Source organism: Thalassophryne amazonica, chromosome 17, assembly GCF_902500255.1.
Source record: "Thalassophryne amazonica chromosome 17, fThaAma1.1, whole genome shotgun sequence".
NCBI lineage: Eukaryota > Metazoa > Chordata > Actinopteri > Batrachoidiformes > Batrachoididae > Thalassophryne > Thalassophryne amazonica.
Genome location: NC_047119.1, coordinates 58735934 through 58763184, shown reverse-complemented (window position 1 = coordinate 58763184; position 27251 = coordinate 58735934). Strand labels below are relative to the sequence as shown.

Genomic DNA, 27251 nt, shown 5'->3' with positions numbered 1-27251 from the left:
TTATAAATAAAGCACATATTGTTGTATAAATCCAATTAATACCCAGTGCATGCTATTAATTATTTCATTACTATCATGTCCAGTCAGTTCCCTCCAAATAATCTGCATTGTTTCCCTGAAGCAAAAAAATAAATAAATAACCTGCACTGTCTGTGGTTGTTTAGATTTTTTTTTTTCTGTTTTAAGATATAGAATCAATCAATCAATCAATCAATCAGTTTTATTTTTATAGCGCCAAATCACAACAAACAGTTGCCCCAAGGTGCTTTATATTGTAAGGCAAGGCCATACAATAATTACGTAAAACCCCCAACGGTCAAAACGACCCCCTGTGAGCAAGCACTTGGCGACAGTGGGAAGGAAAAACTCCCTTTTAACAGGAAGAAACCTCCAGCAGAACCAGGCTCAGGGAAGGGCAGTCTTCTGCTGGGACTGGTTGGGGATGAGGGAGAGAACCAGGAAAAAGACATGCTGTGGAGGGGAGCAGAGATCAATCACTAATGATTAAATGCAGAGTGGTGCATACAGAGCAAAAAGAGAAAGAAACACTCAGTGCATCATGGGAACCCCCCAGCAGTCTAAGTCTATAGCAGCATAACTAATGGATGGTTCAGGGTCACCTGATCCAGCCCTAACTATAAGCTTTAGCAAAAAGGAAAGTTTTAAGCCTAATCTTAAAAGTAGAGAGGGTGTCTGTCTCCCTGATCTGAATTGGGAGCTGGTTCCACAGGACAGGACGAGAATAAAAACATGGGATGCAAGTCAGGCTACTCGCCTGTCTTCTTCAACTGTTGTTATAGCAACAAATTCAAAGTATGAAACAGTTGTCAGGTTTGTCTGAAGTGGAACAGTTAAAGTTAACAGCATGCCGTGTTGTGTTTGTGGTGAATCTCCAGCCTGATGTCCTGCTCTATTTATAGACCACTCTCTGTGTGTGTGTGTGTGTAGCTGTAGTGTGTATGTGCATGTGTGGAAGTACGTGGTGTTTTTTTGGGTCTTTGCGTCATCACGCCACACCTCTCTTGAGTCATCAGAGGCCCGGGCTGTGATGTCAGAGCTCCACATGGATTTTATTGGCTGAATGATGGTCATCATTATGTAGCAGCCTGCAGCGGGGAGCAGATGAGGTGGAGCGAGTACAATGACACAAAAGCAGCTCTGTCCTTTAAAAATAAAAAATCAGTACCTCAGTTTGTCCGGTTTTCTACACAAGAAAAAAGAATTTCAATGATTACTGGTTAATTTTGTCTGCATTCCCCTCACTGCTGCATCCGCTTTGACACGCGACCGTCCTTCCGTTACTGTTGGGAACATGATGTAATCTTGTCCTGGGACTGCCTGGCTCCGATATAGCCACAGCCTTGACATCAGAGAGTGTGTGTGTGTGTGTGTGTGGGGGGGGGGGGGGGGGGCGCTAGTGTGGCTTTGTGGCAAACAAAATAATCAGATACAAATTATCACAGTACTGATTTGGGTTTTTTGTACAATTGTGCCCTAAAATAGTTTGACATTGATGTTTAGATGAATTTTCTTTTCTTTTTCTTTTTGAAATGACCGCAGACAGAATTGGCAGCTCACATTTATCGGCTGACAGAGCATGCTTTTTTTTTTAAGCAGTGTGTGTCTGGTGAACTGCAGGATAGTTGGTGGCAGTTGGATTTAGTTGCATTTTGGTATTTTAACCGTAATCCATACGTGTGTGTGTGTTTGTGTGCGTGTGTGAAGATGACAGACTCACAACAGTCAGTCAGCTCGGTCACAATTCATTCAATTTTGAATGAATTGTGGATTTTCTTGGGCTGCATTTTTCTGTTCTTGATATGTGTGTGTAATATTAGTCTCAGTGGCTCTAAAGCAAAGAAGTTGGACTATCAACTTATAGATTAGGGTTCAGTTCCAGGTGTGTACATCAGGCATCTGTCTCTGTCCTTGGACAAGAAACTTCATCTGCATTGCCCCAGTTCACCCAGCTATAAATGGGTAGCAGGCTGGGGGAAGTAACCTGTGATGGGCCGGGGTCCTGTCCACAGGGAGCGCTGTCCCGATGGACCTCTGGGCCTGTAACTGAAAGCTGACCGTCCTTGGCTGATGTGAAATGTTTTCATCTCCAGCTGATGTTACAGTGAAAGCACCTTTCACTGCACAGCTACGTTCATGTCCTCCCCCAAGGAGACAGTTGTCAAATGTGGTACAAAAGTGGCCGCACATCAGAACAGATGCAGTTGACTTTGACAGCTTTTATCGTACATCAAAATGAGTCCAACACTGTAAGAATTCTATCTGTTTTTATATGAGGTTCTCACTCGTCAGTTCTTCGTGACTGTATTAACGCTATTAAATATTAGATGGCAGATTTCTTTTTCCAGATTAGTAAGTAAGTCCCTTTGGCTTCTCCCTTGTTTCACTCAGGGTCACTGCAGCAGATCCAGAGTGGATGTGAATGTTGATTTTGGCACAGGTTTTATGCAGGATCCTGCTCAACTCCACATTAAATGTAAAATGGACAAGGGTGTCTTTGAACCAGGAACCTTCTACCCTGGAAGCAAGAGCTTTTAACTGCTTGAACACCACCCCCATTGTTTTTGTCCCCCACCATAAAATAAGGAGAACACTGAAATGGGCTCTCAATTTCCCTCTTACCCCTTGCATACATAGTACACACCGATACTATATTGTACATAGACACAAATGTGATGTTCAGGTATATGACCTTGGCCTAGATTTTCAAGGTCATCCAAGATAATGACCCCATATTGTCACTTTATCTCTCCAAATATCACTTCTACAGCTTACGTTTGTAAGGAACAGCTACGTATAAGAAATTTTGCATGCTGACTCCCTTGATCTGACTGCATTTGACCTTAGACCTGAAGGTCAAGGCATATCGTTCTATCGAAACTCATGTTTTCAATGCCTCAAATTTTCTAACACCTGCATGTACACACCGCATGTACATATCAGCATAATAAGCGGGGCACCTCAGCCGAGTATTGGCTTGTTCCAACTTCAAGGTCCTGTAAGCATTTCAGTGCTCCTAGATGTCACTCCGAAGCATTAACATTTTGCACCACTCCATGCACTGGATCTGCACGTTGCTGCATCCTTCAAACTAATGGACCACCCTAGGTCCTGTTAACCACCCAAGAAAACAACAGGTCTATCCTCACCACTTGGGGGTAACCATCTATAGTAGTGTTCAGAATAATAGCAGTGCTATGTGACTAAAATGATTAATCCAGGTTTAGAGTATATTTCTTATTGTTATATGGGAAACAAGGTACCAGTAGATTCAGTAGATTCTCACAAATCCAACAAGACCAAGCATTTATGATATGCACACTCTTAAGGCTATGAAATTGGGCTATTAGTAAAAAAAGTAGAAAAGGGGCTGTTCACAATAATTGTAGTGTGGCATTCAGTCAGTGAGTTCGTCAATTTTGTGGAACAAACAGGTGTGAATCAGGTGTCCCCTGTTTAAGGATGAAGCCAGCACCTGCTGAACATGCTTTTCTCTTTGAAAGCCTGAGGAAAATGGGATGTTCAAGACATTGTTCAGAAGAACAGCATAGTTTGATTAAAAAGTTGATTGGAGAGGGGAAAACTTATATGCAGGTGCAAAAAATTATAGGCTGTTCATCTACAATGATCTCCAATGCTTTAAAATGGACAAAAAAAAACAGAGACACATGGAAGAAATTGGAAAACAACCATCAAAATGGATAGAAGAATAACCAGAATGGCAAAGGCTCACCCATTGATCAGCTCCAGGATGATCAAAGACAGTCTGGAGTTACCTGTAAGTGCTGTGACAGAAGACGCCTGTGTGAAGCTAATTTATTTGCAAGAATCCCTGCAAAGTCCCTCTGTTAAATAAAAGACGTGCAGAAAAGGTTACAATCTGCCAAAGAACACATCAACTGGCCTAAAGAGAAATGGAGGAATAATTTGTGGACTGATGAGAGTAAAATTGTTCTTTTTGGGTCCAAGGGCTGCAGACAGTTTGTGAGACGACCCCCAAACTGTTATGTTTCGGACGCGGTCGGAGCACCGACCCAGCGTTTGAAAGGACCCAGCATAAAATAAGCAGAGCACGGTTCAAAAGGTAACAGAATTTAATAAACATAACAGTGAGTGAAGTGCTAAACAACTAAAAAGTCCACGGTCTGGTGAGGTGGAAACACGGCGCACTCTCAACAGCGCAAACGGTCCGGAGCCACAGCAGTTCGGACCCAGGGACCCCGCCGACACCCCCCAGGTGGCCGCGACAAACCAAGTCTGTGAAGAAAGAAAACATGGAGGTGAGTCCAACTCCACACAGAGAGACACAACTCAAAGGTGCACGCAATCAGCAAACACTTCCTGGCTTAAATCTATACATCAGCTTCTCACCCTGCAGGCACGGAACAACTCACTTCAAATCTCCACTGCAGCAGAAGCTGATTAGACAATTAGCATAACATGACAGCTCAGTAACACAAGGTGTGAGGGACACCAAATCCACTGTCATTACTTCATAAAAGTCACCAAAACCAAATTACCTCAGGAAGTGTGCTGAAGAGCGTGAGACCTCACCCAATCCTCCTTCACAGACTGTGGCGTCAAACCTGGAGCGGTCTCTGCGTCCGTGATGGTGAGATTGTTCTCCTGACGTCGATCTCACACGTCTGCTCACAAGGTCGAGTCTCTGGCAATCACACACTGTGCATTCAAGGTTTAAATGCAGCAATCTCTGATCAAGACAAAATACACCACAGCTGTGAGTCCTGATGACCTGCATGTGAAAACAAGCCTCAGGTGTTCAGGGTGAGGTCCTAATGCTCAGCCACTCAGTCATGAATGCATACCACCTGGTGGGAGAAACAGAAAACAAAAACCAAGCCAGCCAAACACCCCAGCCCACAACACAAACTCTGAATTCATGCCACAGTTCACAGTGAAGACAGTGAAGCATGGTGGTGTAAACATCATGATATGGGCATGTTTCTCCTACTATGGTGTTGGGCCTATATATCGCATACCAGGTATCATGGATCAGTTTGGATATGTCAAAATACTTGAAGAGGTCATGTTGACTTATGCTGAAAGGGACATGCCCTTGAAATGGGCCTCGCAGATGTGAAGAAATCATGAAAAACTATGGTTATACAACTAAATACTAGTTTAGTGATTCACAGGATTGCTAAAAAAGCAGTTTGAACATAATAGTTTTGAGTTTGTAACGTCAACAGCAGATGCTACTATTACTGTGAACACCCCCTTTTCTACTTTTTTTTTACTAATAGCCCAATTTCATAGCCTAAGAGTGTGCATATCATGAATGCTTGGTCTTGTTGGATTTGTGAGAATCTACTGAATCTAGTGGTACCTTGTTTCCCATGTAACAATAAGAAATATACTCAAAACCTGGATTAATCTTTTTAGTCACATAGCACTACTATTATTCTGAACACTACTGTATCTATCGCAATCAGGTGAAACATGAGCATCCCTTTGGCTTTCTACAGCTGCTGCGGTTCTCACCAGTGCATCTGTGTGCTGGATCACAGAGAGAAACATGGGTAATTGTAAGCAGGGTACCTATTGATTGACAAAGATAACAGCATCGTCCGCAAGCTCAAGGTCAGTAAACATTTTATCACTAACAAAGGCACCTTAACTCCTGGTTTGCACATCTCTACCCAGCACCAAATGCATGCAAGCATTTAGTGGTGTGGAAGCCAGGATATATCCAGACAAATGCCACTATTCACTGGGAATAATTTGGGGACACTGTTCCCAACAGAACAGAAACAAGCACTTTACAAAAATCAACATAGGCTGCAAAGAAGCACTGCTGAAATTTGTACTTGCATTCAGTGAGTACTCACAGGGTTAGGATGTGATCAGTAATTGGTTTAAATATAAAATTCAGTGTGAACGTCCATGGAGTTCATTGCAGATATAAAAAAGAAGACTGGAGATTGACACAAGTTATGTGTAGCAATGGTGTAAACCTATTTGGAGCTGTAGCATGTTTTCCAAACACTGGAGGAAAATGCAAACTGACAGAAAATTGATTTGGATGGTCAGGAACAACCCAAGTGACACCAATGTACAGGCCTATCATGGACTAGAAGCTACTGGAGCACCGGTGTCCCTGCCTACCATCAAGCGACTGTTACATTCCCAAGAACTAATATGTTGCTGTCCAAGATATAAAGCCCCTGATCCAAATCGACAGTTTCAGGTTTATCTCACATTTGTAGCTGACCATACAAAGAATAAAATTCTGCTAGAGATGAACTGAATCTTTGTCTCATCAGATGAGACAAAGATTCAGTTGTTTGGGCAGCCAGAGGTATATTTAGGTCAGACATTGAACCCCAAGATCACTGTACTATCGGTTCACCCCAGACTGTTCCACGAGTGCTTTGCACATGTGTAATAATGAATGTGTGATCATTTGGTGTATAAGTCACATGAAGTATAAGTCGCAGAAGCTGCCAAACTAGTATAAATTTTTATTTATTTATTTTTATTTTACCTTTATTTAACCAGGAAAACGTCTTTTGCAAAGGAGTCCTGGCCAAGAGGCAGCAAAAGTTACACAATTATAATTAAATTAACACAATTAAAATAACATACAATTAAGAAAAATAGTTTCAAATCTCAACTTATAGTCACTAAAATAAAGTACACTTCATGTCCAGCAAGAAGTCTAGTCTATGTTGTATCAGCAGTCAAAATCTCATCCATTATGAGCATCAGAGGAGAGAATTATAATGTGGTTCCTTAAAATAGATATGATGAGATCCGTCCAGAAATGCTGAAGGCTCTGGGTGTGGAGGGATTGTCTTGGATGAGATGTCTCTTCAGCATTGCGTTGAGGTCTGGGACAGTGCCTAAGGAGTGGCAAACTGGGTTGGTGGTCCCCATATTTAAAAAGGGGGACCAGAGAGTGTGTGCCAACTACAGGGGCATCACACTACTCAGCCTCCCTGGTAAAGTCTACTCCAAGGTGCTGGAAAGGAGAGTTCGGCTGATAGTCGAACCTCTGATTGAAGAGGAACAATGCGGGTTCCGTCCTGGTCGTGGAACAATGGACCAGCTCTTTGCTTTCACAAGGATCCTGGAGGGTGGCTGGGAGTATGCCCCCCCAGTCTACATGTGTTTTGTGGACTTGAAGAAGGCGTATGATTGAGTACCCCAGGAGATACTGTGGGAGGTGCTGTGGGAGTATGGAGTGAAGGGGTCCCTTCTTAGGGCCATCCAATCTCTGTACTCGCAAAGCGAGAGCTGTGTTCTGGTACTCGGCAGTAAGCCGGATGCGTTTCCGGTGGAGGTTGGTCTCCGCCAGGTCTGCGCCTTGTCACCAATCCTATTTGTGATATTCATGGACAGGATATCGAGGTGTAGTCAGGGAGGAGGGTTTCCGGTTTGGTGGGCTCAGGGTCTCATCAGTGCTGTTTGCAGATGGTTTGGTCCTGTTGGCTTCATCGGACGGTGACCTCCAAGACTCACTGGAGCGGTTCGCAGCCAAGTGTGAAGCGGCTGGGATGAGGATCAGCACCTCTAAATCTGAGGCCATGGTTCTCAGCAGGAAACTGATGGATTGCCTACTCCGCTTAGGGAATACGGCCTTGCCCCAAGTGAAGGAGTTCAAGTATCTCGGGGTCACGAGTGAGGGGACGATGGAGCGTGAGATTGGCCGGAGAATCGGCGCAGCAGGGGCAGTATTGCATTCGCTCTACCCTACTGTTGTGACAAAAAGGCAGCTGACCCAAAAGGCGAAGCTTTCAATCTACTGGTCAGTCTTCATTCCTACTCTCACCTGTGGTCATGAGTGTTGTTTCATGACAGAAAGAACTAGATCGCTGGTACAAGCGGCTGAAATGGGCTTCCACAGGAGGGTGGCTGGTGTCTCCCTTAGAGATAGGGTGAGAAGTTCAGAAATCCATAGGAGGCTCGGAGTAGAGTCGCTGCTTCTTCATGTTGAAAGGAGCCGGCTGAGGTGGTTCGGGCATCTGGTAAGGACGCGTCCTGGGCGTCTCCCAAGGGAGGTGTTCCAGGCACGTCCAACTGGGAGGAGACCACGGGGAAGACCCAGGACTAGGTGGAGAGATTATATCTCAACACTGGCCTGGGAATGCCTCGGGATCGCCCAGTCAAAGGTGGTCAATGTCGCACGGGAAAGGGAAGTCTGGGGCTCCCTGCTGGAGCTGTTGCCCCCACGACCCGAACCCGGAAAAGCAGTTGAAGATGAGATGAGATGAGCTAACAAAGCTGTCATTGATGACTTAATGAACAGTTGCTTTGGCTTTACTTGTATCATTTTCCAAAAAAAAGTTGGAACAGGGACAATTTTTTTTTCTAAATATAAATATTAAATTGTCACTTTTGCATCCAGTTTTCTTGAGACACGTTAGAAGATGGATAGATGAACATTTTCAAGTCACTCAATAGGTCTTGGACTTCATTTAGATCAAGTCAAGTCAGGGAGCATATGCTGGTACCGCGCTTTGGCACATCCACGACACCATAAAACTACCATGGGTCCTGAACATAGGTTGTATATATACTGGACAAACACTGCGTGATGTCACCCATAGGTGACCACGGCCCTAATTATACATAACTTTATGGCTTAAAACATCTTAAATGAAAAACTATTCGAAAAAATTCACCCCTTGCTCAGTTGTCATGGAGGAGAAAACTATCTATAGAGACCAAAACTGTTTTTTTGTGCTAGACTAAAAACATGTTTGTTTCTGCTGTAATGTTGGACATTTTACTGTGGACTTGAATGGGAAGCTGCTTGGCTTTGGAGCTAACCTCAAGCAACCAGTAAAGGAACTGCAACTTTTTGTTCTTTTGGATGGACTTCATCTGAGCCCATCAAAGCTTAGCGCTTGATCCTGAATGGCATCCACCCAGACAGACATGTGGTCCATCCCTACATCTCCAAACCATCTGTCTGCTGCAGATCATTTAGCTCAATCATTAAGAAATGCAAACCATATTATATGGTATTGTATGGTACATCTGTGTCAGGTAAGTATTTCTCAAAAACTGAGTGACCATGCTGGAAGGAAACTAGTAAAGGAAACCACCAAGACTGAAAGAATTATAGGCTTCTGTTGATGCGAGTGGAGAAACTGGGAATGGTGCAGCATTTGCCTGTCACATCCCAATTCACATCTTCAGGTTGGAGTAGAGTGGAGAGGGATTGTAAATCAAGGCTCAGATCCATAAAAAGTCTAATCTTTTAGTCTACTAAACTTACTCAGTCGCTCAACATTAGCTGTCTAATCATTGTTTCACATAGATGGCTATACTTGTAGATTAGCCGTCTAACTTTAGTCAATGATTTTCACAGGTATAAATGGCCTCACGAGTACTATTGCCAAGAATCACCTCCAATGCGCCAGAGTTTTGTTTGCTTGCATGTTGGTCATCTGCTACAACCATGGCTGAGTCCACCACACCAGAGGAGAAGCACTCCTGGAAAAAGGCCCCTACGTTGTCCAAAGTGGAGGAAGCTCTCCTTTTGGAGGAATTACAAGTGACGTAGGCTTGCTCTTAAGTGTTCCAAAGGAGCAACATTGGCCCTAGCTGCCAAAAGACGGGCTTGGGAGGAGATTGTAGTGTCCCTGAATAGGTAGCTGGACAAATCACACGATGTGATACGTGCTGAACTAACATCCCTCACTTGGCACACAGTCGACTTGGAGACATGGATGGTGTCGCCAATAACCTGCTGAAAGGTCCCACAGGTGTTAAACCTCAGCACAATCAAAACCTGAGGAAGGGCTGGCAGGGCATTGTTTTTCCTCGTTTGGTGGTTGATGGCTAAAGCTATCATCTCCATGATGAAGAGGATTGTAGATGGATGGAAGCGGTATCGCTGTTGAACTTAAGTGTCCATAAACATCTCCAATGGATTATTATGGTCACGGAACACCTGCTTCTGCCGCAAGGCTGTCCTTCCTTCTTGCTCCATTAAATGGTGGTACATGATAACTGCCATTTTCGAGGTAAGACACTGAAGTTTTGTCGACTAAAATAAGATTAGTCTCCTCTGTAGCAGGCTAAAAACTTTAGTCGACTCACGTGAAACTTTAGCTGACTAAGCGCTTTGTGCAACGACAAACATCAAAAGATTAGTCGACTAAGTGAGTTTCGTCGACTGCACAAGATTACACCGCTTTATGAAAACGGACCCTGGAAAACTGGTCAAAATCCTGCACTATAAGATTTCATCATGAAGCTATATAACTGGCGATGCAACATACAAAAGCTGCACGATGCACAGTTTCATCTGCAGTTACCTCAAGATACTTCATCATCAATCTTGCATCATTATAAAAGGAGGACTAAAAATGGAGTGCAAAGTGTCAACACTGCCATTAAATTTTCTGTTTGTGAGCAATTTCTGTCCTGAAATGTCACAAGAAAAAACAAAACCTCTTGGAAAGTTTCTGTGTAGGCTCTCAGTTGTCCAGGTGGTTTCCATAGTAGAGAAGCTTGAATCTTCGACTGGACTGGGTTGCTTGACGCGAGGATGTTTCGCTTCAAATCGCAGAAGCTTCCTCAGCTAAAATTCTTGCTCTGGTAGTCTGACTTCTGTCTTGAAGAGTCTGAGGATGCTTCTGCGATTTGAAGCGAAACGTCCTCGCGTCAAGCAACCCAGTCCAGTTGAAGATTCAAGCTTCTCTGCAACCTCTTGGAAACTGCCCTAGGTCTTAGAAAATGATTTCTTGCAAAGTGTGGGAACCCTGAAAACCCAAACCAAGGTTAGTCTGTTAGCGGTAACTTTTTTGGTAACTGAGATGGTGTGTGGTCAGGTCACACCGGTTTTGCCTACACTCCATCTCTTTACCCAGAGTTAGGTGGAGTTAAGCACAGCCAAGATGGCAACATCCAGAAAGGCACCATTTGAGCTTCAGAATCGCTCTTCAGGAAACCTTTGTGTAACATCGCGTAAGGTTTGTCCAGTATATATAATATACAACCAATGGGATAGACTGATATGTTCGTGAAGGGGGTGGGGCCTTATTCTTCAGCAGCTGCTGGTGCAAGATACTGAGCAGTCATGATGCAACATACTTGAACTGAGGTAATTACAGGGAAAATGCAGAGATTCACTGCACTGTTTTCTGAGTCTCTGTCTCTCTCTCCCTTCCTCATAGATTTTTTTCCTCTTCCTTTTTTGTTATTTTTGGACTCTGCACTGAAGACTTCTTTTTTTCTTTTCTTTTTTTGCCATCTGCAGTGACTTGCTGTTACCCAAAATAATCCAAAACAGGGGCTCTACAAGAGTGCACGGGCCGGCCAACAATGCATAATGAGCTGCTGCATGACCTACAACAAAGTTACTGTGACAATGACAAAGGAATCAGTCGTAGCACGTGCAGCTTCAAGCCACAGTGCAACGGACACAAGATAAAAAAATATATTTGGGCCTTTTTTATCCACTTACGGCAGAATGATAAATCATTATCAGTCAGCTGTACAAGAGTATGATCTCTAAATAACAATAGCCACCATTGTGCACATTCTGCAAGCTGCACAAACTGCACAGTGCTGGAGGGTCGGAAGTAACAAAGATGAACAGATAAATCATGAAAATGCACACAAATTGAAAAAGGGAGTGAAAAATACTGTCAACCTTTCATCATTCACAATACCATTCTGACATTTATCGTTTACAGCAAACAGTTTTTGTTGCTTCTATCCTACCAAAAAGAACACGCCCACTCAGAATCACTCAACTCTTGAGTTTTTCTGTCTTCAGTGTTTTATAGAAGACAGTCATTGTGACAGTGGAGTGATGAAGGTTATGATTTTACTTTTTTTAGAATTAATTCTGTCACTTTCCTCTTTTGATTTGCAAACACTGTTGACCTCCGGCGGAGTTTATGATCAGAAGGTGTTGTCAGTTCTATCTGTCGAGGAAGTTTACTGCGATTTTGCTAGTCGCAGTTTACATTCCTCTCACCCCCAATGGCAGTGAAAAGAATGCGGCACTTTGTGAGCTGTATCAAGCCATTAGTGAACAACAGACAGCAAAATGATGGATTCACCTTCCTCACTGGAGATTTTAATCATGCTGATCTCAAGACTGTTCTCTAAACTTCACCAGCATGTTGAATTCCGAACAAGAGGGGATAACGTTTGGACCTGGCCTAATCACACAGGAGCACAAAAAGCCACCTGCCTCCCCCACATCGGACTCTGTGGTCACACCACTGTTATGCTAATGCCAGCATACAGCCCGAGACTGAAAGTCATCAAACTGGTTAAGCCCCTTTCACATTGGCGTATTCGTAGAGCTGCGTATTGCAGCATTGTGTTTCATTTAAATATGCCCAAAATGCTCGCGTACTCAGCCTTTTTCAGTGTTCGTTTCATACTTGCAGCTGCATGTGTTCGCTTTTTAATGTGTGCACACAGTCACGTGTACCTTGCCGCTATTAAACCAATTCAGTGCTATTTTCTGCCTCTGTGGAAGTGCGCTCTGTTCTCTACTGCAGGTGTGGTGCAGCTCAAAAACAGTCATTTAACATTATTATTATTATTATTTTTATTTATTTATTTTTTGTCTTGGTGGATCACTTTCATTGTGTCCAGATGTTGCTGAGTCTGGCTGTGGTAAAGGCTGCCCTGAATGAAACGCTGTGATTTGTTAAACTTTTAAACCTCCGGTTGCTCCAGTCAGGTCCGCTGATTTGATCAGACATGATCGATCAGGGCATTTGATGAGCGCACCGACATGCAGAGAGTGCGCGTTTATTTTAAGGAGTCACAGCTCTTTTCAGGTTTGAGCAGACCTGATCGATCAGGGCGTTTGATGAGCGCATCGGCAGTCAGTGAGTGTTTCTGGATTTCTGAGTTGAGGTTCGATTCCCTGTTCTGATCACACACAGGTGCTGTGGGCTGTGTGATCATGTTTTCAGCTTATTCCTCTGGATTCCTTTGAATTTTGAAATGTTCAAAATCTCCATCATGCATTAATTACACAAACTTCATGTGAACATTACGCAAACAATTCAAAAACACAGCGTGTGCACGCGAGTGATTGCTTCAGCGCACCATATCAGAGTACACCTCATCTGAATGATTATAATGAGATGTTAAATCTATCATAAACATACTTTTACCGCTACACACAAGAAGGAAAGAACATGCAACTGTTTGACCAAGCCTGTTTGACTGTTCCAAATGCTTTCTCCACCTCGTGTGCATGCGAGAGATAACAGCTGCAGCTGGAGCGATCTTTTGTGATTCCAGAAGCGATTAGAGACATTTTCCACAGCCAACTCAAAGCGAAAATGATTAATCTACTACGAAATAATTATTTTATATACACAGGTCCAGCGCACAACGCGTGGCATCAAGTGGAACAAAGAGCGGCGTCCAGCTGGGAACACAGTGGGTGGGATCGTCACGACAATGTGCGTGCAAGTGTGCAGATCATAGTCATGCAAGTGTCAGGGGGCCTTAAGAGTGTGGTCAGTGGGGGCCTCCTGTGCTCTTCAAGACTGCTTTAACACAACGTAGCAGAACATTTTTAAGCAGGCAGCCACTTACAACAACCATACAGACATTGAGGAGTCCACGGACACTGTGACTTCTTATATCACCGAATGCATTGATGATGTCACCCCACACAAAAAGCATCGTCATTCGGGCTGACTGGAAGCCATGGCTAACAGGGGATGTCCATCGACTGCTGAGGGCCAGAGACAGCGGCGATGAAAATTGCCTGAGAACAGTGAGAGCCAGCCTTTCCCGCAGCATCAGGAAACCAAAAGCAAAACAAGATCACACAGAGAACATAACCTTCCATTTTAAAGACGGCAGAGACGCACAGAGCCTGTGGCAGGGCATTCAGAGCATCATGGACTATAAACCTGCACCATACAGCTGCGACAGCAACACCATTGAGCACATTGTGTCCAGCTGCATCACTGTGGGATGGGGGGGGGGGGGGGGGGGTGTACATGGACTACAGCAGGAAGTGAACACATCGTGAAAGATCATTGGTGCCCCACTCCCCTCCCTGCAAGACGCATACACCACCCGCCTCACCTGCTAAGCGACCATGACTGTGAGTGATGCCAGCCACCCCACACACAGTCTGTTAGGCCTGCTGCCTGCTGGGAGACAGTTTAGGAGCCTCCATTCCCGCTCCACCAGACTCACCAACAGCTTCATCCACCACGCTGTCAGGAAGCTGACTTCCATCCCCTCTGTCCCACTCCCTCCTCTCTGCCCTGCCCCCCACCTCCCAAACACTCTGGACTCTGAACCCTTTGACCTACACAATGACTGTCTTTTTGTACTACTACAATATATCAACAGAACAGTCTGCTGGTGATACTGACTGTCTTTCGCACCATTGAATATGGCGTGGGCCGCCTCTTGGAAGTGTTATTTGTGTGTGTGTGTGTGTGTGTGTGTGTGTGTGTGTGTGTGTGTGTGTGTGTGTGTGTGTGTGTGTGTGTGTGTGTGTGTGTGTGTGTGTGTGTGTGTGTGTGTGTGTGGGAACTGATGTGTATGGGTGAAGAAAGAGTGATCATTAGAGAATAGGAGAGTTAGAGATCAAGTGGTTGTGATGAGTTGGTAGGAAAGGGTGCAGAGCGCTGTGAGTTTTTTTTTTCCCCTGTCTGCATATATAGTAATGGTAAATGCCACACTGGCAGAACCATTTAGTACATAAATACACATATATGCAATTTGTTCTTGCAAGACAGGTAGTATGTCGTGCGTGAGTGAACTTGGTGTGCATGTGTTACCCCCATTCGCCCTTCCCAATCAGCCTACAACATCCTACTCAAAGCCAACAGACAACTACTTTCAGGAAGGGCCGACCACCAAAACAACACAAAGACAGACAAGAACGAAAGACAAGTGGCGACAGCAATATCCGTGAAGTGATGAAAAGTGAGACACCAAGGAGACGGGACCCCAACAGTACAACATACCAGGACAAACAACTACACACGCACAAGCAGTGACAGCAACAGTCTGTTGTCTAGTTAGCGAGCATTCATACCCTAATCTAGGACACCAGATTGTGGTGACGGCAACAAACACCTAACCATCTACGCACATCTAGAGACCCAGATCACAGCTAAATATCCGATCATTACTGTGGCTGGTGTGTTGGGCCAAGACAAAAGTACAGAACCTTACCATATGACGTGGACCACTCTGGCATGTCAGGAGCCATACGGCTGACTGCACACAACAGACGGAAATGGGTCCAAGACACAGGGCCCCAGAAGATGCAAGGAGAATAGGGACAATAGAAGGGCATAGGGGCCAGAAGGGCCCCCACCAGAGCCACTGGGGCAGCTCGACGGACCACCAGTGGAATGTCCCAGGCGGGCCAGAATGCATCCCCAGAGCCAGATTGCGTGAAGATACAGTAAAACTCGCTTAAACTGTCATCGTATCAACCGAATATTCACACTCACTGGAGAAAAGTGAAAGTGCAAATGCTTTTGTATGGTTTTCCATGTAATAAACACCGTATATAATGGATTTTGTATCACGGTTTTTCTTTCACATTGGACAAAACGTCCTGTCCAATGGCAATGCATTTCCATTAAAAAGTCCTCGCATATACCGGACAAAGCAATCTGGACGTGCCCAGTGACAGGGGTAAGAAATGAAGTTCAGCACTGACACTTGCTGATTCGAGGAAAGTGGGTACTGTATTTCCATGATTAAAAGACCGGCCGTTTATTTTTATCAAACCGTGCTGAGAAGTGACACCTAAACCAGGCCTTTATTCAGGTTATTAACAAACTGCTGCTTGCTGCCTTCACTGTAATATGGGGTTAGGTTTCACACATATCCCTGGGTGTGACGAACCGTGCCGCTTTAAATCACAGCCCTCTGCGTGGCTGCGAACCATCCCCATAGCCTGACGTGCACCTACCTGCTAAATGATGTAGATCGCAAAGCTGTGATTTGTCACTTTTACAGTTTCACTCCTTCCTCTCTCGTCATATTTAAAAAGTTTTTGCAGTCCGCATGCTGATTGCATTCCGATCATGGATCAGATACATTTAGCAGAAAAGTTCACAAACTTCACAATGTGGAGTCTGAAAAAGATGCTCAAATGATCCGCAATTCATGCAGGGTTAGAGAAATATTTTTTGAGCCTACTAGTGAGGACTAGTAGCACCAATTTTGTTACTGGTCCTCCTGAACAAAGTTAGTGGCCCCAGGTATTTGGAAGCTCAGAGCCTCTGATGGCGAGCCAGCTAGCCTCGGCGTAGCATTAATCATCACATCACGCGCATGTGTTCAATCAGGATTTTATTTGGAAATCTATAGTTTGATAGAACAGTGTCATTTTGTGTTGAATGTATGTAAAGTAATAAACCTTTGCTTACATGATCCTCTGCTTTCATCTGAATGTACTGTGCACCTTATACTTTGGTTTGTAATATATGGCCTTGTACTCATTTTTTGCAGCCTAAACAGCTGTGTAAGCTCTATAATGGCTCTGATTTTTTTTTTTTTTTTTTTTTGGCCAACAATTATATGTTTTGCTTCTCAGACTAGTATGATCAAAATTTTATGATTGCTGAAGAAAATGATGTTAAAATTTCACATCAGTTCAGATTTTGTAGCAAAATACAACAGTTGATCTAAGTTAACTTTTTATTTGTGCCATATATGGGCATGCAGTGTTGCTATGGTAACTCGTTGAGTCTGTCTGCACCATCTCTGCTACTCTTTCTGTGCACTGCTCCTGTTAAAGATGTTCTATTTAAGCTGAAAGTAGTGTGTGGACACCGCATACTTTTACACGATTCTCCTTTGTTGACTGACCTACATTCATGAAGTCAGTGGTGTGACAGTGGCACAGCGCGGGTCATTGTAATCTGTGAACAGTGGCTCAGTTATTTAAGGGGCAAGATGAAAAAAATCGTTGGTCTTCTCGAATACTCACTAGACCGACAAAATTTTTAACTAGATATCGGTTGACTGGGGGGAAAATATCAACTAGATATAGGTCAAAAGTTACTGGTACGTATCCACAGACTAGGGATGCACCGATCCACGTTTTTTGTTTTTTTTTTTACTTCCGATCCGATCCCGATACCAGAATGTGGATATTTGCTGATACCGATACTACTCCGATACCAGAGCTCTGTTTGCTTATTATCGTTATTGTTGATTTTCTGTGAAGATATTTTGTATTCCCATTTATACAGCTTCATGATTAAGTGTTTAGAGGAGGATTTTCTTAAAAATAAGACCTAAAAGTTCAGCTACAATTTGTCTGAAGGTACAGCTAAGATGGAAGCCTAGATTAGATTTTTAGGTGAAAGAATTAAGTACTTTTATTTATAGACATTTATAGACTCATTTTTGTAGACTTAAAAGAGAAAAGACAGCTCTCTCTCTCTGTGTCTCTCGCTCCCTCTCTGTCTGTCTCTCTGTCTCTCTCCTTAGTTTCATTGGTGCTTTATTGACATGGGAAACATGTTTACATTGCTCTCTGTCTCTCTCTTGCTCCTTCCCTCTCCCTCTCTTGCTGTCTCTTTCTTGCTTGCTCGTCGTTTTACTGCTGAACCAATTTGGAACTTTTTGGAAACACGAAGTCTTTCAACTATATAATAAACTGTAAATTTCTAAATGTATCATCGGTGGCCCTCACATGACAAACTCTGGATTAATACTGAAGGATTTTGATTGAGTTTATTTATTTATTTATTTTTGCCACTCAGAGGAAAGTGAAGCTCTGTTCAGCTCTGCTCCTGACTGCTGCGCACTGCTGTTTGGTAGCATTTCACAGCCTCGGGACACTGAAGTGGCTGATTTTTTTTTTTTTTTTTTTTTCTTTTTCAGCAACAATTCAGTTCATTTTTCAGAAAATCCACAGTTGGCGGCACAGACAATTTGAACCTGAGAGCTGGGTGGAAATTTGCCGCTACGCATGGTTTAGAACACTGCGGAAGAAACAGCTCAGTTTCAGCTCAGAAACTTCCCCCTCCCCTCTTGCCTCCTCATGCTGAGCAGTAAACAGAGCAGAGCGCATGCAGCAGCAGTTGAGAGGTTTCACAGATGTAGCTTCTCTCTGGTATCCGAAAAAGCCGCAGGTTGGATCGGTATTTTCTGATACTTGAATTACGTTGGTCTCGGAAGTCGATACCGATACTGGATTGGATTGGTCGCAACCTTAGTGGATTTCTCTACCGCTGTCATGGAGGAAAGTATATATAACATTTCACTGGTTTCAAGGTTGATGCGAGCTCGTTGAGGGACATTTTAATCCAGTAAAAGCCACTGTTCCTGCAGCAAATTGCATAAACGCAAAACGTATTTCTCATATCAAACATTGAAGCAAAAGCTGCAGTCTCACACACCTCTTTGGTGCCATAAACAAAATTACGGCTCTTGTTCAGATTTCGTGATCCTGGTTTAAAAACTATGCTTTTGAAGCTGCTTTTGTGTCTGATTAGTGGGGTCAAACTCGTGAGTAAATGAGCAACTTTTGCGTAATCCATCAATATGGACATGCAGGTCGCACAAAACATGATGTGATAGAGGAAATCTGAACTCAGATTTGGATTCATACCCTAAATCAATTCTCAAAGTCCATGCAAGAAAAAAAAAAATGTTGACCAGTGTAATTATAATAACTATTTATATCAGGCTTTCCCAGGAATCAAAGCGCTAAACAAAATAAACTCCAGTAATAAAAGAAGAAATGCCAATAATAAAAGTGCACTACAGCGCTGCTCAGATATCCTGAATTAAAGATCTGATCATACAGAAAAAAGGTGTGACTTATATATCTTTTTCATCTTCAAGAGCCATTTTTTTTAACTGGTGCTACATATAGTCCAGAAAACATGGGTATAATTATGACTTGAATAGTTGTTTTGATTTGCTTTGGGGGTACACAGTTGATGGAGAAACCTTTTTCACTTGATGTGCTTTCAGTGGTGTCAAATAAAATCCCTCACAGGTCAGTTTATATGAATCACTTGCTGATTAATCTCACAGAATGCATGAATAATACTGTCCCAAGCGCTATTGCATTTGTCTGGAAGCTTTGTTTTCCTGGTTTATATAAGCCGCGGAGCAATTATAATCCAGACGGATTATGCAGATCTGTTCTTTGTGCTTAATGTTGACCTTATCTTACTCATTTCAAAATGCCATCATACAAGTACACGTCCTTTAAATCTATCTGCAGGGAAACCATGCCGAGTCAAGAAACAGGAGGGGAAATCAACTTCCAGAAATCTACTGGGTCCTTAATCTCTGACAAAGACAGAGAGCTGGAAACCCTGAGGAATGAGGTACACAAACACACGCCATGTGAACATCCAAAGTGTTGTCGTGTTCTGTGGAGGCTCTACACTTTGCGCTCCTCTGTCCCTTCAGATCGCTGTTCTGCGAGGAGAAAACGCCATGGCCAAAACCCTGCAGTCAGCAGTGGAGACTCTGGAAAAAGACAAAGCTCAGCTCCAGAGCCGTGTTCACAGTTTAGAGCAAAGGCTCACGGGAAATGAGGCTTCAGACGGAGAAGATAAAGATGTTCCGTCCTCAGGTGAGGCGAAAAGCTGCTATTTCTCACAGACTGTAGCACCTCAGGGTGCTCGAAGCATTCCAGTGAAAGTGTGTGTCAAGCTGTTTCTGATTTTGTGTGACGTTTTTGCAGGCGATGCAGCTGTGGAGCAGCTGAGGGAAGAGAAGGAGTTCGCTGAGGGGCAGGTGAGGCTCATCGTGAGATTTCTGCTTTGACGAAATTTGATCGTGCTCAAGGTTCTGTCATTAGTGTCGTGGAAACCTCACATGACTGTGATTTGTGTGTCTGTCAGATCAACTTCCTCAACAGTGTGATTGTGGATCTGCAGCGGAAAAACGAGGAGCTGAAGATCAAGCTGAAGAAGCTCGTCCTGAGTGAATTCAATGGCAACGACGGCACTGATGGGTAAGACAGAAACGTCTTTTTGAAGCAGTCTTGTGATTTGTTGCTTCACAATTCAAGGCTCTACTTTCAAATTAGTATGTGACAGGTTTTAGATCAGTAACAGCTCTGACATCAGTAGTCCTTCCTATACTGTAACTACGGACTGATTACAACTTTAAATGAAAGATTAACATGAAGGACCCTGTCTTAGAGGTAGATACGAAAGTGAGATGTGTAGTGGCTGCAAATCCATTTGGTGTGTGTGCAAAAACACACCTATATAAGCGCTTAGAAATACAGGTGCAAAGCCAAGTTCTGGGTGCTAAGGTTTTGGATTTATTGTGTTTGTTAGGCATAGGTGTCATTCAAATACAAAATCCAATCAGAGTGGCACATGTCCTTCTCTTTAAACTCTTATACCCTAGAGTACCCAAATTTGGGGACTTGCACTGTTTTGGAACATTTGAACACTCATAACTAACCAACGCTGACACCAACATACACTTAATTATACATCAAAATGTCAAGCGAAGTCTCCTCTACAAAAGTATCCACTTCAGTCACATATCAACTAACCACAACTGAAACGCCAAACAAATAAAAACATAAATCGGAATTCATTTTGGGGGGAAAAAAAACCTCATTTACTAATACCAAGTATTATTTACTTTCAATTTTTTTTTGCATCCACAGCATCCCCTAGGACCTGTCTTTTAGCTGATCCAAACTTTTGCATTTTTGACCTTGTACAAGCTGAGAAATAAATCATAATGTATGGGTATATGATTTTAGTGAAATAGGCTCTTGGGCTTAAGTGTTTAAACCTGAGTGCACCAGTTGACTTGTGCTGTGATATTAAAAAGTGGATACAAAAGGATTTCTGTGAGTTATCAGTGCCACCAAAGCTCCCTGAGGTGAAACAGCAAAGTGATGTTATGTATTTTCCATGGCTGTTTACACTTGTTTAATTTAATGTTTGTCTTCAACAATTTTGTCTTCTATGTTGTGGTTTTGCAGTGGCACCTGTGGCAGGGAAAACAGCATCACTTCACTTTGCAATCTCACATCACAGACACGTGCAAGATCAGTGACGTGCAACATCTGCATTATTAATATTGTCATATTAAAACTCCAATTCAGAAATAAGTCTGGACAATATGGCAAATGCTAATTTAAAAAAAATCAGTGATTCTTTCATTTACTTTGACTTCTGTTTGATTGCAGACAGCATGAACGCACAATATTTCATGTTTTAAGTTTGTGTTTGATTTTAGTCTTGTTTATTCACTCTCTCAAGGGACATATTTCATATTTGAGACGCACTTGATTCTCAGTGGATGTTCTTTAACAGGCATACATCGTCTTGTGTGAAGCCTTTGTCAGGTTGTCTTTGGACTCTGATAAACATGTAGGTGTTGTCCAGCTTTCAAGTATTCATAAATCTGAGGTTAAGAGAAACATTTGACTTTCTCGACTTCTCTCAAACAGCCATTGTTCCTCATTTCTGTCACCTAGTTTCGATGAAGGTCTGTCAAAGCGGGAAAAGAAGCCGCCCCCACGTCTCTTCTGCGATATCTGTGACTGCTTTGACCTGCACGACACAGAGGACTGTCCCACTCAGGCCCAGAGTCCCGACTCTGTCCCTCACTCAACCTATCACGGTAATCCGGCTGACGAGAGGCCCTACTGTGACATCTGCGAGGCCTTCGGACACGCCACAGAGTCCTGCAATGATGATCAGACCTTCTAGAAGATCCAAGTCCAAGACCCTGCTTCCACTCGAAAGAGCAACTTTCAGGTTAAAGTGTTATTGTCTGAATTCATTCTTCTGGGCTGTGGAACTGATTTTGTGAAAACCAAACCTTTGTTTTATGAAGAATACATGCAGAAATTCACAGAAATAATTGGCAGTTTTGAGCCATGTGAGGATTTTAATGTTTTTTTTTTTATGTTGTGCCTGATGACATCACATAAGGGAGTCTGAGCTGCCATTAGAAAGTTCTGTCTTTTTGAGTTTATTTATGTTTGTCAGGTTTGTTCTGCATTTTATCAATTCTTTGTCTCAGTCTCCATGTGCCTGTGTTTATCTTTCAGTTTGACTCTCTCATCTTTCCATTAAACAGCACGTGTGTGGACAGCAGCCACCAGCGCAGCGCACGTCTGGTGTGATGTTTGCATTGCTTTTCAGGCTTAATCATACACGGATACATTCAGACACATGGTGTGAGCAGGTCGGGTGCCATTCTGGTATGTGAAAGTAGAGCGAAACAGAGCGAGAGATTAAGGATGAGGCCCCAGTTTTGTTTTTTTGTTTGTTCCCCCCAAACATGCTGCTGTATGCTTGCTCATACTTTGTACTCCTTTTGGGAATAGGATAGGAAATGAAGATCGCCACACAGACACACACATCTGATCTAGTCACTTGCTATATAGAGAGAGAATCCATTTAACTCTAGTTACTGTCGTCGATGCTGTGACTTATAAGTTGCACAAACAGTTCATGAGAAGGTTTTGGACATGTCCTACAAACCCGGTGAGGTCACACTGTGGACACCTTCTCTGATCCTGTATAGTTTTTTTTAACACAGAAGCACACGTGCCTCCCTGTGGCCCATAACACACACGCCTCCTAACTGCACAAACATGAGGCTGTTGCACTTTGCTTTGTTATTGGCGTGTTTTTATTATTTTGGCGTGAGAGTGACTTTTATGTACTGATCTGGATTTCAGTGTATTTGTATCCTTGAAAATTTTTGAAATTCTAACATTTGTTGTTACTTGGTTCCATTTGTGAGTACTTCAGAGCGTGTGTGTGGTTACAGTCCCCAGGATTAGTATGTAAAGGCCCAGTCACACGGCACTTAACGAAGGGCAACGAAGCCCAAATGAAACAAGAAATCTGGACTTTCGTTGACTTTTGTTGGCATTGTTTAACCTTCACACAGCCTTGTTCCTGCAGCTTGCTCTTCGTCAGGATTTTTAAACTGTCAAAAAATTTGAAGGAATGCTGCCAAAAACCTAAATTCATCCATATTTTGTTTTGCTGTAGTTCTTGATGGTTTCTTGTCTTAGCTTAGTTTTTGTAATGTTAGCGTTTAGTTTGACTTTGTTCGACCAGCTGAATGTTTTCACACAGTGCAGAAGCTGGTTTGTGAGTGCTGCTGCTGCCGCTGTGTTCATGTACCATCGGAAATTACATGGCAAACTCAGCCTGTTTGCTTGGATTTTTTTTTTTTATCTTGGTGGTGGGGGGGCTGCTTCACTGGGCTCAGGCACCTTATATAGGCCAGAATTAATCTTTTGTGTGGATACAATGAATTATTTTACCAAACATAAAATGAAAACCACGCTCCTGCCACAAGCACCTGCTGAATTTGAAACAACAAAAAAGTCGTATAATTTCCGACGGTACTTGAACCACAGCGGCAGTAGCAGTGATCGCCTCCTGCATACGCTTATTATATTTTTAATAAATATATTAATATGAGTGTAGGATTGACAATCCAGCCCTTCTGTACATGTGGCAACAGGTAGATAATTCAGATGATTATATAAAGAGCTGTTCTGGAAGGCAGAATTCACGTTCTGGATCAGCTGCACCTGGTGGAAATAACCGCACATGGGGAGTCAGTGCACGGCGTTCACACGTACTGAACGCCGCGCACTGAATACATGCGCGGCGTTCAGTACGTGTGAACGCCGCGCATGTATTCCCCCTTTTGACAGTTTTCTGTTAAAAATCGATATACAGGGTGAACACAAAAACACTCCTTGGTTTCAAATATTTATCATATCAAAATTCACATGAATAATTTTACAATTTTGGTATCTATAGTTGCAGAAACTCAAGGTTTTTTCTCTTGTGCAGATTCTTCTTCAAAATTGTAAAATTATTCATGTAACGTTTGATATTATAAATATTTGAAACCAAGGAGTGTTTTTGTGTTCACCCTGTATATGGCTTAGTAACGTGATACAGCAGCCACCACGGCACATCAGCGTTTTTTTGTTTTTAATTGGAGCAAGATGGAGCGTGCAGTGTGTCGTCAGTCTGAACCAGACAGTGAGGATTCTGATGATGGAGATGCTCTATTCTCTTTTGTTCTGGACAAGGAACCAGAGCAGGTGGATCCACCGATGTGCACACAGATCTCCACAGTGGGTCTGATCATGCGCTTCTGTTTGCAGTTTCTCCAGGACTCAGACGCTATAGAGCTCCGTCCCTGCCCCAAGTCCTGGAAACCATAGCAGGATGCACACACACACTGCTCCAGCAGTGGCTCCAGGTGCGTTTCTTTTAAAGCTTCGAGATCAACGCTAGCTTCTTTTCATTTTGTTCCTCTTTCGTTCCTTTTGCGCTCTTGATTCGCAGGCTGTTAAGGTGATAAAGCTCGTTTGTCCACCTTTTCTCAATGATTTGTGACTTTTTTACTTTTTTACCTTCATTGAGGAATCATCCTATACCGTGTGACTGGGCCATAAGCAGTAACGATGTGTTTAACCCGTGTTGTGTAAATGTGCTGAAAGCCGTCCAAACTCGCTGCCTTCCATACTACGCCTACTGTGGTAATGTAAAAAACAAAATTTGGATAAAGTTTGGATAATGTTTGGATTTGGATCATGTTTCCACATGTGGCTGGAAATTGCAGCTGTTTCTCTGAATTTCTGTCTTTAATATTGCCTGCGATTTTTGTTTGTTTTTGTTTGCATTATTTTCATAGTCCAGAAGTATGATATATATATATATTTTTTTTAACTACCTGTAAGTTCTGTGTAAACACTTTTGCACCTTTTACTGTCATTTCCTACAAAATTATATTTCCTAAAGTTTGTCCCACTTTGGTCCCTGAAGATTTTCCATAGGTATTTTTATACTCTATTTATGCATATCTCTGTTGTCTTCTACCGATTCCTGCTTGTTTCTGAAGATTAGCTGTTCTGACTGTAACGTAGAATCTAAATTGTCCACATGAGCTGCTTTGGTGCAATATTAATGTTTCTAAGAGAACGAATCTATCGTCTGCACTTGTTTTTATGGTGTTCTGTTGTAGTTTTTAAGATGAGTGTTGCTGATGGACTACAGCCACTGTTTCAGAACTTTATGTAGGTATATAACCCAAATTCCATTGAAGTTAGGACATTGTGTAAAATGTAAATAAAAACAGAATACAAGGATTTGCAAATCGTTTTCAGCCTATATTCAATTGAATACACCACAAAGACAAGATATTTAGTGTTCAAACTGATAAACTTTATTGTTTTGTGGAAATATTTGTTATTTTGAAATGGATGCCTACAACATGTTTCAAAAAAGCTGCGACAGTGGTATGTTTACCACTGTGTTACATCACCTTCCCTTCTAACAACACTCAATAAGCATTTGGGAACTGAGGATACTCATGATTGGGCATAAAAGGAGCATCCCCAAAAGTCTCAGCCGTTCACAAGCAAAGATGGGGTGAGGCTCAGGAACACTTCAGAAAACCATTGACAGTTAACACAGTTCGTCGCTACATCTACAAGTGCAAGTTAAAACTCTACCGTGCAAAGCGAAAGCCAAACATCAACAACATCCAGAAACGCCGCCTTCTCTGGGCCCATGCTCATTTGAAATGGACAGACGCAAAGTGGAAAAGTGTGCTGTGGTCTGATGAGTCCACATTTCAAATTGTTTTTGGAAATCATGGACGCCGTGTCCTCCAGACAAAAGAGGGAAAAGACCATCCAGATTGTTATCAGTGCAAAGTTCAAAAGCCAGTATCTGTGATGGTATGGGGGTGTTAGTGCCTATGGCATGGGCAACTTACACATCTGTGATGGCACCAACAATTCTGAAAGGTACATCCAGATTTTGGAGCAACACATGCTGCCATCCAAGTAACGTCTTCTTCAGGGATGCCTCTGCTTATTTCAGCAGGACAATGCCAAGCCACATTCTGCACGTGTCGTGTTACAGCAGCGTGGCTTTGTAGTAAAAGAGTGCGGGTACTAGACTGGCCTGCCTGCAGTCCAGACCTGTCGCCCATTGAAAATGTGTGGCGCTTTATGAAGCGCAAAATACAACGGAGACCCCGGACTGTTGAACAAATGGAAGTCGTACATCAAGCAAGAATGGGAAAGAATTCCACCTACAAAGCTTCAACAATTAGTGTCCTCGGTTCCCAAATGCTTATTGAGTGTTGTTAGAAGGAAAGGTGATGTAACACAGTGGTAAACATACCACTGTCCCAGCTTTTTTGAAACGTGTTGCAGGCATCCATTTCAAAATGAGCACAAAAACAATAAAGTTTATCAGTTTGAACATTAAATATCATCTTTGTGGTGTATTCAGTTGAATATAGGTTGAAGAGGATTTGCAAATCGTTGTATTGTTTTTATTTACATTTTACACAACGTCCCAACTTCATTAGAATTTGGGTTGTACCTATGTACATGTATAAGCACAGCTAAACGTAAAGGGAAAAGAGTTTTGTTGATTCCTTCGCTTTGTCCTGTATCGCATTCTGTAGAGCCAGTCAGGACGCTGCCACGATAAACGCTCTGCATAGAATATTTTTATTGAATAACTTTTACAAAGGCCTTTTTGCAGTGTATTAATTTAACAGAAGAAAACTAAAATGTAATTAGTTATTTATAGCTGTAAAACAAAATAAAAATGTAACTGATATTTCTTCCATATGTGACACAACAGGCTCATAACAAAGAATACTGCCACTGTAACGCTGCAGTCACATTACCACTGAAGTGACCAAAATTTCACATTAATGTTTGGAAGTGACGTGCATCTGACTGCTCAGACCGCCGAAAGATACAAAGTCAAGATTTGAACCGGGCCTAGAACTGTGTATGCCTTTAAACCACAAAGACAACAGTCACTATTGTAACGATTGGAAATGGGCACAAATACACAACAGACCACCGTTGTAATATTACAATAGCACAGTTACAGAGTCACATACGCAGTAGGGTGGTTCTTATTTTGCAGAGTTTTGAAATTTAATACTCTGATCCCCTGAACATAGCAGAAAATAGCAAAATTTCAATGCTTTTGAGCTACCTGAAAATTAATTTATACAAACAACAAATTCAACCAGTAGTGTTGTACTTATTATAATAGTCAACAAAAATGCGCAACCAACTCTACCACTATTGTTTTTAATTATTACAATAATGGGCATAAATACGCAACAAACTCAACCAGTAGTGTTGTAATTATTACAATAGGGGTATAAATGTGCAACAAACTCTACCACTGTTGTGATAATTATAACAATCATGGGCATAAATACGCACCAATCTTAATTACTACTGTAGTAATTATTAC

The 27251-nt window shown here is 42.5% G+C and overlaps 1 protein-coding gene and 1 long non-coding RNA gene across 2 annotated transcripts in view; one reads left to right on the top strand and one right to left on the bottom strand.

Annotated features, from left to right (window-relative positions):
* clip1b (CAP-GLY domain containing linker protein 1b) overlaps positions 1 to 22999 on the top strand; it is an 89090-nt gene extending 66091 nt beyond the window's left edge. The window contains exons 17-21 of the mRNA XM_034191435.1: positions 19208 to 19313; positions 19399 to 19564; positions 19676 to 19728; positions 19836 to 19960; positions 21458 to 22999. Coding sequence (XP_034047326.1) covers positions 19208 to 19313; positions 19399 to 19564; positions 19676 to 19728; positions 19836 to 19952 — 442 coding nt within the window. The 3' untranslated portion in view covers positions 19953 to 19960; positions 21458 to 22999. The remainder of the gene's footprint in view (positions 1 to 19207; positions 19314 to 19398; positions 19565 to 19675; positions 19729 to 19835; positions 19961 to 21457) is intronic.
* LOC117528863 lies at positions 129 to 27123 on the bottom strand. Its single transcript, XR_004565900.1, has 3 exons — positions 27003 to 27123; positions 15793 to 15798; positions 129 to 141 (listed from the first exon to the last, which is right to left on the bottom strand). It is a non-coding gene; the product is annotated as an uncharacterized LOC117528863 (long non-coding RNA).
* Positions 27124 to 27251: the final 128 nt, after the last annotated feature.